Here is a 12,411-nt window from a genome sequence, read left to right as displayed (position 1 = left end):
CTTAAATAACTTAAAATGGTAGTAAAGTTGATATTTTTTGTTTATTTCATGGCCATGCATTGTAATGAGAATGCATCATTAGCTCAAAATACACAATACTTATAACATCCATTATGTCACAAAACCAATACAAATGGTGCTTTTGCATCACCCTTGGTCTCAATATTTACAGTCAACCAAATAAAGCCATGTGTGCAGACAGTAAGTGTTCACATTTCTGATCAGAGACTGTGAAGAGCAAACATACATCAGTCATCTTCAGCCTCTCAAGAGATGGTTACCCAATAAACAACAGAGAAAAAGACTAGAGGTACAAAGTTTAGGGTATATTTAATTTACATACACTACAGTTGCATAGATAACAACACGAAAGACAGTAAATATCGAAATACCAATATATCATGATCAAATTGTATTAAAACGACAAATATAAAACATTGTGAACATGGGATGTTGTCTCCCTGCAGATCGAGAGATGATTAAAAAAGAACTGAGTACAAATGTTACAGTCTTTACAGAGCAATTGGATGATTAAGACAGCAGGTGGTGCTCCAGTAGATGTGTCGCTCTCCGTCTGATCTCTCCTTCACTGTTGTACTGGGTGGCTTCTAACAGTGAGAGCCCGCCTTGCTTCATAAACTCCTCTGCCACCTAAAGGAAGGGAATACTTTGGGTAAAAGCTGTTTGAACGTAAGTATCTTGTTAAAAGCGTGTCATCAGTTATCCCCAATGAGCAGGATCATTGTTTCAAAGGCTGCTCACTCACTTACCTGTGGACTGTTAACTACCAGCATGAAAAGGACATTCATACTCAGGGTCACCATCTCTTGGTCGGCCATTTTAAGTGTGGCACAGAGTGCAGACAGCAATCCACGATGGGCCAGCTGGACACAGAAATCCTTTTTGTTGTGGGCAATATTTGCCAGAACCCTCAAGATCTAACAAGAAAACAACAAGAACGCACAGACCAGTGAGAGTGTGACATAAAAAACTCAAAGAACCAAAAACGTCACAGATAAAAACACATCGTTGATCTTCGAGTGCTACAATGACTGGCATTTTCTATGAAGCAAGGAAAATAAAAGTTGCCTTAACCATGGTGTTGATGCCCTGAGAGAACGGGAGCAGCTGGATCAGCCCAGGGACCAAGTTGAGAGTCAGCAGGGCGGAGCAGAGAGCTCTGGAGTGAGCTGTAGCAGAAAGAAGGAAAAGGCATGGAAACAAACTATCTATCCATCACAACTATTTAGGTGACACAAAAACAATGATAAAGTGTGAAATATTTATTTTGTGTGCATGCTTACAGACTGAAACATGTCTGCTGGCGTTAGCTGTCCCTGAGCCAAATAGACAGAGTACATACAAGACAAATCCCAATTTAAAAGCCATATTCAGCATCATTATTGCAGAAGTATGTGTTTGAGATTCATCAGAGATCAGGTGTGCCTAAGACTGTTCGTACCGGTGAGGTTGTTGAGGACCCAGGCACTCTCTCTAGCCAGCGCTGGCTGGGTGTGCAGGAAGGCCTGCAGCAGAGCACACAGAGCCGCCACGATACGAACGTCGCCCATTTGAGCGCTGAGGTCTGTCAGTGGACAGGAGGAGAGCAGATTCCCCACGCACCTCAGCAGAGGACAGATTAACTACAGAGGAGGAACACATTGAGAATCTCCATTTCAGTTGCATACTTCATCTTTGAGATTACAAATTTCGTATACTTTTTATTTTGGCAAATTTTGTTTAAGAGAGAAAATCTGACCAGAACAAAATCAAACAAGAATCTTTAAAAGCAACAAATACAATTATATATTTATTCAATTCATTAATTTCCCTACCAGCTCCATTCCTTCTTCTTTGTTTCCTTCAGCCACAGCACCACCTAGTGACACTAACAGCGAACTGCACTGCAACAGGGCACCCTGAGCCAGCAGCACTCTGTGGTCCTTCATACTTTTGGAGTGAAATGAAGGAAGAAGAGACACAGATCATTAGTGTAATGAGGGCCGGCCCTTGGCATAGGCAGTATAGGCGAATGCTAAGGGCGCATCAACCCATCAGGGGCGCCGAGAATTGGGGAGAAAAATAAATAAAAAGTTAGTTTTTTTTAAATTTCATAACAACAACATTTCCTGATTTTGGATAAACAAATTACATCTTATACTAACAGAACTATGCCTATATTGCGTACAGCACTCATAAACTATGGCGCAACCCCCCCCCCCCCCCCCCCAAAATCAAATTGAACTGCCCCAGCCCCAGTAAAAACCAGAGGTTTATGTGAAACAGTTCTTTTTTTGAAATAATGGTTTTAGTGTGCAATTTTTGGTTTTAATTTTGTATTTGTGTTAATTTAAAATAAATCAAACTCCCCAAAAACGTATACAGCTTTTATTAACATTTGAATTTACTGTGTAAGCGGCCGCGGGGGGAGAGCTTTAGAGAGCTCTCTCCTGAAAGACTGAGAGGCTCTGATAACCTCAGCTCAGTGAGGTAAAGGCACACCTTTATATGATCATTATAGTTATAAGAAAATAAGAGAATAGATGAAAAACAGGTATAAAATACTATATGACAGTAAAAAAAAGTTGTTATTAATAAACAAGAATACAGTTTAAAAGGGGAGTGATTTGTAAAATATCCATAAAGAAAAAGAAAATCTGCTTACAGTTCTGTTTCATATGGGTGTTGAGAGATGTATCCATAGATCTCTTAATGTTGCTCTCAAAGTGCACCAGATTGATGCTTTTAACTTCAATATTTAAAAAATAATCTTCCCGGGGGAGCATGCCCCCGGACACCCCTAGAGGATGTTAGTTCTACCCTCCACTTAAATCATGTTCACATGGATAGGATACTAAATACATTTGCACACATCTTGTGTCCATATCTTTCTGCTTTGGTGGTCATCCCACAACCGTGCACGTGCATGCAGGCGGGAGTCATAAAATCTTGCCTAGGGCAGTAAATTGGTCATGGCCGGCCCTGAGTGTTATGATGATAAATTACATATAATAACAACTGAGTTAATGTAACAGACTGTTGACAATTCTCTCTCACCTGCATGTTAGGTAGTGTATGCACCGAGCGCACTCAATGGTAGGACCCAGGCCAAACTTTGGGTCAGGAGTCAGGACTGATAACAAGTTTGAAGGTAAGCTGGAGGCCAGGACCATCCTGCAGACAGAGAGGAAAACAGGAATACATCAGACAACAGGAGTAAATGTGAGCAATCTCTTAAAAGTGACTGGATCTGAAGAAACAGCAATGAAGAGGACAGGAGAGGTGAACTGGTGTCATTACGGGATTATTTTCTCTGCTGCATCGTTGGCCTGGAGAAGCTGAGAAAGGGTGAATCCAACAGCTTCCACTACCGCCAGGTTATGTTTTTGGTTCTGGACACATGGAAACATCAAGATAGACAGGTGAACATTACTACAATAAACCCTGACACATGTTCAGAGCTATGAGAGATAAGAATTTGATTTAGTTTCTTTGCAAACATTTTTTACATTTTCTTTACAAAGATTTACTAATACGTTAACGTTGTGTTTAGAGTGTTGAAGTAATACATTTACCTCGAAACAGCTAGCCAGGGCTGGCACGATCCCCTGTGCCAGGAGCTTCTCTTTCACAACACTATCCGGGCATAAATTACCAAGTGTGTAGAGACAGAGTTCCTGCATGAACACACACATGGAAATTCAAAAATGTCACATATAACAAGTTGGATAAATTACACACTACCCGGTATGAAGGAGCACTCACAGCCAACTTGGTGCTCTGTCAGGAGAGGAAGGTGAGTAGGTAGGGGGAGGCAGGTAGGCAGGCGGAAGCCACGCTGGTGTGGGGGGAGTGAGACAGCTCATGCAGGCATCGAACCGCCTGCAGACGGCACGTAGCATCAGAGCCGGTGAGAAGACCAACCAGAAGATGAATACTATTCTCCTGCCTGCAGGGAGGACACAGAAAATGTCAACAATGTCATTAAACTCAGTTGATGTGACCATGGATGCATTACTTAGCACAGGCCCAGAGGGACAATGTGTCAGCCACCCCCCACCAGAGAGAGATGCATAATGACCACAAAATAACATAAATCGACTACAAAAGAGATGAAAAGCACCTTCAGGGAGACATAACTAAAAACATGGGCAAAACAACTCCACATTAAAAAGGGACAAAAAGCATTCAACCCCATTCCTGGGATGGTTTCCAGTTTTTTAAACAATACATGCACAAGTGAAAGCACCAGAGTCAAATCACACTTGATTCTGTGTGGAGTTGTTTGTTAACTTAATGACAATTAAAGAGGATGTCTATGAAAAAACTAAATGAGGCAGCCACAATGTGCAAACACAACATTTATGGGGATATACTGATAGCATTTTAAGAGAATCCTATGTAGTCTAAATGTGTTGCTCCACCTCAAAATCAACACAGGATCAGAAGCTAATAAGCACACTGAAATGTGCTGATGCTGATCAGTTTGGTTACATAAATATAAATGTTAAACTGTAAGTAAAAGTATTCAATTGTACATTTTCTAATATAGGAACATAATGATTAATATTACTTATTTGATCATCTTTTGTACCTAAACTGTTAATCTTTTAGGCAATGGTGAAAGGATCACATTATAGTTTATTTGTATTCAATATGTTGTAAATTCATTCAGGTTTAGTTCACTTCTAACTTATCTTACATTTATTTGTACATCAGAATTAAACTAAAACAAAGACCCCGATTAATTATTTGCTTGCCATCTAACAATGTGTTGAAAGTGGTACAGACTGTTATCTTTATATGATAAACAATGATGATGAATCAATAGTGCACTACGTCTGTGTGGAGTGGTCACTGTTAGTGTATAGATACAAATGTGTGTAATATAATCAGCGACCTGAGAATCATTTCATTTGATTGTTTATTTAGCAAAGACAATATACATTACATTTAGTGCACCACATAAGCTCAAACTAAATCAAAAATATTTGTTTTTCACACATTCAAAGGCCCAAAGTGGCAACAGGTTTCAAAGTCGTATAGATGAAAATGGTGAACTATAAAAAAGCTTAAAAACATTATGCTGGATGTTTGTGTCCGTGGATATAAAAAGCCACATTTATTAAAACATACTGTAATTCCTCTAAAGTGGCAATCCCAGGTGGATCTGCTGTGCTGTAACTAAATCACAAAGCAGAAATATTTGCAGCTCAGTATATCAAATATATCTAATCAAATCAAGTTTTATTTATATAGCACATTTATAAAGATAATAGAGCCAAAGTGCTGTACATATAATAAAAAAGTAGAGACACTTTACAGCTAATACAACAGCACAGTTTGTTCAGAATATCAGTATGAGAAAAGCGACACCCTCTATCCTTAGACCCGAAAAACTTCCGGACAAAACCCACAGTTTAAAGGGAAAAATGGGAGAAACCTCAGGGAGAGCAACAGAGGAGGGATCCCTCTCCCAGGACGGACATACGTGCAATAGATGCCGTGTGTAAATCGAAGAGATAATACATTTTACAGCATCGTTAGACAAAATGTTTGGAAATGCATGTGTCTGTAATAAGAAGAGGTTCACAATGATTATCAAAAGCTGAAGTTCAAAACGATGCTCATTTTCTGCACATTAAAGATAATTCAGGTAATGTAGATAATAATCACATATGTTGATGTATTTTGATATAATTCTTTATATTTATATAAATTACAATAACAGTACTGTTACAATACTTTAGATATTGGTGTATGTATCAGTGATCAGTATCAGCCCTGTTTGCCTCAAGGCTTTAATTCAAAGTAATGGCCTTAGCTTTAGTTTACTACTGTATGACCCGTATCAGTAAATACATATACTGTAAGCTTTCCTTCAGATAATAGTGGCTACTTTAATCCCTTAAGTGCATGTCAAATATCTTTCTCACATGAGAAGACAGGAATCTTTTAGATTCCAAAACAAGCTTAAAAAAAAGCAAATAAATGTGGTTATAATGCATTTCCTACTGCAGTAACATGTATTGTGCTAAGAGAAGAAGCTGGGGCTTAAAGAGGAGCCTCTAGTGGGTGTAACATTCACATGTGATATACTGTACACAGGAGTTAGTGTGCTGCAGGAAAACCAGTGTTAGTTATCGTAGGATAATACTTCACAAGGATGAAATTAAGTTGCAGTCGTGTCGGTCGGTGGAGCCGGGATGTGCCGGACAATAATCTGTTGAAGATACGGAGGGTGCATGTGTGAGGGAAGGAGGCGGTAACAGTGAATATAATTGATCAGATGTATTGTTTGTATTTGAGGTCCCATTTAGATGTTCTTTAGGAATCTTTTATTTTTGTACTGGACATTATATCAATCATGATTCTATTATTTTATTGCATGTCTGTTTAATTGTTTAATACTGAAGTGATATCGGTCTCATGGTGTCGTTTTACTCTTTGTTAATGCTGCATCATTTCAATTAGGCTTTTCTGGTTAAATAGAAAGACATTACCCACATGTCCCACTCTTGACCTAACAATCAACATCGGCACCTCTGTTGTTTCCCCGACTCAGACTGCAAGGAATCTGGGTGTGATCCTAGATAACAAACTGTCCTTCACTGCAAACATTGCTGCTACAACCCGCTGCTGCAGATACACGCTTTACAACATCAGGAGGATACGTCCCCAGCTGACCCAGAAATCAGCACAGGTTCTGATCCAGGCTCTCGTCATCTCACACCTAGACTACTGCAACTCCCTCCTGGCTGGTCTACCTGCATGTGCCATCCCACCTCTGCAGCTCATCCAGAATGCAGCGGCTCGTCTGGTCTTCAACCTCCCTTAATTCTCCCACACCACGCCGCTCCTTCGCTCCCTTCACTGGGTTCCGGTAACTGCTAGAATCCACTTCAAGACACTGGTACTTGCGTACCATGCTGCGAATGGATCTGGCCCTTCCTGCATCCAGGACATGGTCAAACCGTACACATGCACTCCGCTCTGCATCAGCCAAACAGCTCGCTGCACCCGCACTGCGAGGGGGACCCAAGTTCCCATCAGCAAAAACACGTGGGTTTGCTATCCTGGCTCCAAAATGGTGGAATGAGCTCCCCATTGAAATCAGGACAGCAGAAAGCTTACACATCTTCCGGCGCAAACTGAAAACTCATCTCTTTCGACTCCACTTCGAGCGATAGAATTACTAACAAAGCACATATATAGTAATAAAGGGCTGGCTTATCTAAAGCCAGTTGAGTAGCACTTGAAATGTTTGGCTCTATGAAACCTGATGTACTTATATGATTCTGTTTTCTTCAAGGTTGTATCTTCCCGGTCGAATGCACTTATTGTAAGTCGCTTTGGATAAAAGCGTCAGCTAAATGTAATGTAATGTAATTACATTGTGGACTTTTATTCAGTCAGCAACTCTTTGAGTGACATTAACGTTATATGAATGCATTTGGGAGGGATTACTATCTGGAACTCACTCCCACAACCCATCAGAGGCTGCAATGACCTCACTACCTTCAAAAAACCTACAAAATCTCACCTCTTCAATCTGGCTTTCTTTTAATGTGTGATTCTTGTTGTATTGCTTGATTTTAATTTGACTTTAACTATATTTATTACATTACATGTTACATTTATTTGTTGTTCTTTTCTTTTCTCTATCTCTGTAAAGCAACTTTGAGCACCTGTAAAAGTGCTTACAAAATACATCTATTATTATTATTATTATTATTATTAAGATTAACAACACAAGAGGCTGGCTCATTGCCAACAGGAATATAGGGGAAACAAATAGACATTGCTTTGTTGCCAAAGAGATCGGCCAGAATATCTTTCTCCAGCTCTCTCATTCTTTTTTACCTTTCATTTTTTATTTGAAGTTTTCACAAACATTTTCATATGCAAATGTAATGCTGCTACCACGTTTGTTTTGTGAACCCCTACACACTCAGTGGTAAAGGAATGTTTCAGATGGAGAAACGATGAAAAATGCTGTACCTGAGTGCGTGTGGATTTGAGAGCCAAACGTGCGATGACACACAAGAAGATGAGAAGACCCGCCACAAACAGAGAGCAAGTGAACAAAAGGGCTTCAATCGCAAAAATCTGGCGCTGAAGCACAAGAAAGAGGAAGTTATTCATACAATGCGGATAAGTGTCCATTTAGTGTAGATCACATGTCTGTACCTCACCAATCTCTGCATGCTTAAAGACTCCCTCCGATAGAGTGTAAGGTACGTTAAATAGGAGAACAGGTGTATCCTGTAGCCAAAAGAGACAATGATCCCAAGAAGGGAAACCACATACATAGACAAACACACAGTCACCTGGAAGAGAGAGGTTCAACAACATGGGATGAGTTATTGAGTAAAGAAAGGGAGAGACTGACAGTGACGAAATAAAGTTATAACCACTATAGATCATAAAATCACAATATACCTACCATCTTCTTGGATGGACGTAACTCAGTGTAGATAGACAGGCTTCCACAGACAAGAAACTGAGAACAATCAAATAAATAATCATTCTTACTTAGACATTCACCTCAAGAAACATTTAGATGACTGTATGACCTTTGTGTTTATCACCATTGGAGCTTCAGAAAGCTTTCCTGAACTGGAGTGACATTTTGGATGTCTTTTTTAATTTCATTCAGAAATGTAATAAAGACTTAAGTGGAGAAAACAATAATATCCTCTGTCTACCAATTTGCCTGTCCCCCTTATCATCTTTTGATTTTCAATATGACACAAGTGCTAATAACGGTTGAACTTGAGTAAAACTGGGAAATAGGCGTATTTGATCTTGTTCCTTATTTTGTCGTGAGTTGGATGAGAAGCAGGAAATATATAAGTATGTTTCCCAAAATTGTGAACTTTTCACTTTAGAAACCAAGCAGACATTTGAAAAAATGTACATGGTAATTGTGAAGACAATGTATGTGTGTGCCACATGTCATGTACCAGAGTTCCCTGCCAGAAGGGAGTGTACATTCCAAAAGAAGTAAACTCATCCCTCTCCCCAGACAGCGTAAATCCCATCATGACTTCGGCACAGCCAAAGATCAGAATGGCAATCTGGGGAGGAGGAAAAGGATGGATTCAAGTGCCTACAGTAGAGTAAGAGTTTGCAGCTGCTCATTGTGTAAACATGTAACATTAGCTTCTGTGGCTCTGGATTGTGTGATTTGTTACCCCAACATCTCTGGGCTCTCTTTGGACAAAGCGATGCAGCGGTTTGCTGGACGTCAGCACCTCTTGGTCCGCTGCCTTGTTCCCATCCTTTGCTGTTGATCTCTCTCTTGTTGTTGACTCAGTTCCCTCCATTGCAACACTGTTTTAGGTTGTGGGAGGAGAGAGAGAATCAAAACAGGTTTTACTCTCCACAGCTAAGCAGATTTAAAGAGGCAGAATGACTTCAGCTGCATGCAACATGCTAGAAGCGGGGATATTTACAAAAACATGAAGGGACCCACCTTGTGTTAGCTGTTCTTGCAGAGAAGCAGTGTGCGTGATAACGGGAAGAGAAGGTTGTGGGTGGAAATAGGAAATGGGGAAATGCGAGACCTTTTCCTTTTTTATATTAAGGGGAGGAGCTGCACACTTTATTTGCGATTTACAGGCTCCTATCAGTCATCCAGGCAGGGGGTATCATTTACTGTAATGTAACGTAAGAAGCTGACATGCACTCGCGGCATAGGCCTACAGTACAGCTGACGCTTTATTGATCAACACTCATGTGCTCTATCTCTCTTTCTGCCTCGGTCTCTCTCTCACACACCCACATCTTCCATTGACGTCTTTTTAATTAATGCATTTTAAAACCCGTTATGAGCAGAACATGTCCACCTTCTCTTCCCTCCCTTTCTAACACACACAGCGAGCCCTCCTATCTGTTACTCTCTCAAACTAATCATTCAGCTAACCTGACCCCACTTTTTCTGTGAGTAAACAACTCTAATAAAACAAGTACTCGAAAGAGTCACAAAAGATGAAGGTCATTCCAGGCCAGGCCAGCAGCACACAGTAAGCACATCAGAAACTACACACAGCTAACGGGCAGCTCACCACACAGTAGCGTCAGAGAGAGAAGTGGGTGTATATTTCACTCTCCCTATTAGTAGAGGAAGGCCTGTGGTCAATAATCATGTCGTATAATTCAACACCAGCCTTCAGGTCCTCCACAACATTAGAATCAATAGATGTTTAGCTCGCAAACTAGCTGTGGAAGTTGTGCACTGAAAGATAGGCGAAGATAGGTACCAGAAAACCCTAACCTATCAAAGGGGGTCAAGGGCAAGATAGGGCCCTCATCTGATTGGTCAATTCCTTAAAAGTTTTTCACCAAAGGAAGCCACTTTCTTGCCTCCTCTGGACCGTGGTATTATACATCCATGCATTATTAGGGCACCAGTGAGTGCAACATCGTGTTTCACCCATAGAGGTTTCACCACACTTCCACCAAATAGACTGTAACATTTAGAGGGGCGCTGTTTTACTCTTTGTAAAATACTCTGACAATAAGGGAGAGATGGCGCAGCACAGACGACGGTCTGAAAAACTGGAGCTTGGATTTCCCTGGCCTCCGGGAGAAAACGCCACTGGAAACAACAGAGATGGTATTTAGCCTGTTTAGGCTCCAAGCCTGTTTTTCAGGTCTCAGGCTCGAAAATGACATTTCCAGAACAAATGACCATAACTACACTTCTAAAAGGGGAAAATTAATAATCTTTTTTTTCAAAGTAATGATAAAGCTGTGAGTTGGATGTAGAAAAGTTAGAATCAATAGGCTATCAGTTTTTTATTTTAAAGAAAATTCAGATTGAACATAGTAAAAAACTGTAAATTACAGTGTCCGTCCAAAAATTATTTTGTACTTATAGTGAAAACTACCCTTGGATGATGGGTTAGTAGACTAAAAGCTTTAGGAATTCAAAGTACAACATATAACAAGTACCCTGTATCAAGATTCATGCAAAACAAGTGACATTTTACCTTTTTAGAGAGATTTAGCAAAAAAAACTCCACCTCTGGGGCGATTTGGGTGGATTTTCCATATCTCTGGTATGATTGACATCTCTTTCTAACCGTCAGAGCCAATGGAATCGAGGGAACGTTCCCCATACACACACAGGTGACCAAATAAGGAGTGATAGTGACGCGTAGAAAAACCGGAAGCTGCGCTTGCCTCTGGTGGCTGCCATTAGCAGCTAATTTTTCTACTCCGATTTTTGCATAAAAATTGAATTATGGACTATCAATAATTTTTTAATTCAGAGGCTCAGCGTTAGCTTTGAGGTTTAAAAAATAAATAAAAATCAGTTAGCTGACTTTCTTCTCGTTATATAGATATGAAACATTGATCGTTTATTCAATCTTAAGAAGCCCTCAGACACTTTTGCTTGCAGATGTTGTGATTTCGGACCCTTCGGCAGGGGTTTAAGAGGTTTTTAATGCCATTGAAGACAACTTTTGATTAGACAACAACGAAGGTAAGAGATATTGTCGTTTTTGCTGCCTAGAGTTATGATGTCTGTTTTTGTTTATTATGTCGCGAGTTCTTATCATAGAGTGACGGTGTAGCTATCGATTCTGTGTCTTCTCACGGTGCTAATCGATATGTTGGATGTGCAGTTACGATAAGTAATAAGGTTGTTATGAGTGAGTTTCTGTGCACACGCCGTTCGCTCATGGCTAATTCAGAGGCTGATCAGTTAGCGGAGTTTCTTCCCGTTACATGGATATGAAACATTCATAGTTTATTAAATCTTAAGAAGCCCTCAGACACTATTGCTTGCAGATGTTGTGGTTTCGGCTTCTTCGGTGGGTCCGTGGGGCTTAAGAGGTCAGGAAATGTTTTTTTCCTTTTTTTAATTTAATTTGTTCATATATTCCAAATGAAATGACACATGCCTCGGCTGACCGGGGGCGGGGCTACCCAGATGTGTGACTATAGCCCCAGTTAGCCCCGCATTGACATCCCACTGAGACAGTTTAAAATGTAAAACATGTTTTTATGAAAAAGGTAATAATTGCAGCTCTTTCATTCATCCCAATATCCTTGTAAACAAAACAAAACAAACTAACTAGAGAATATCTAACTCTTAAATAACTTAAAATGGTAGTAAAGTTGATATTTTTTATTTATTTCATGGCCATGCATTGTAATGAGAATGCATCATTAGCTCAAAATACACGATACTTATAACATCCATTATGTCACAAAACCAATACAAATGGTGCTTTTGCATCACCCTTGGTCTCAATATTTACAGTCAACCAAATAAAGCCATGTGTGCAGACAGTAAGTGTTCACATTTCTGATCAGAGACTGTGAAGAGCAAACATACATCAGTCATTTTCAGCCTCTCAAGAGATGGTTACCCAATAAACAACAGAGAAAAAGGTA

General features: G+C 40.0%; 1 protein-coding gene across 1 annotated transcript; it reads right to left on the bottom strand.

The window, feature by feature from the left end:
• Positions 1-313: 313 nt before the first annotated feature.
• Positions 314-9,335, bottom strand: LOC307034317 (transmembrane and coiled-coil domain-containing protein 6-like). The gene is given in 12 exon segments (XM_079673096.1): positions 314-651; positions 771-938; positions 1,096-1,190; positions 1,305-1,337; positions 1,463-1,643; positions 1,836-1,950; positions 3,058-3,174; positions 3,301-3,392; positions 3,576-3,677; positions 3,766-3,783; positions 3,787-3,949; positions 9,198-9,335. Coding segments are annotated over 12 exon segments (1,212 nt in total). The 5' UTR covers positions 9,206-9,335; the 3' UTR covers positions 314-531.
• Between the last annotated feature and the right edge of the window lie 3,076 nt (positions 9,336-12,411).

This window comes from Notothenia rossii (assembly GCF_949606895.1).
Source record: "Notothenia rossii genome assembly, chromosome: 3".
Lineage (NCBI taxonomy): Eukaryota > Metazoa > Chordata > Actinopteri > Perciformes > Nototheniidae > Notothenia > Notothenia rossii.
Note: the sequence above shows the minus strand (reverse complement) of the source record. Positions and strands in the feature narration are given on the sequence as shown.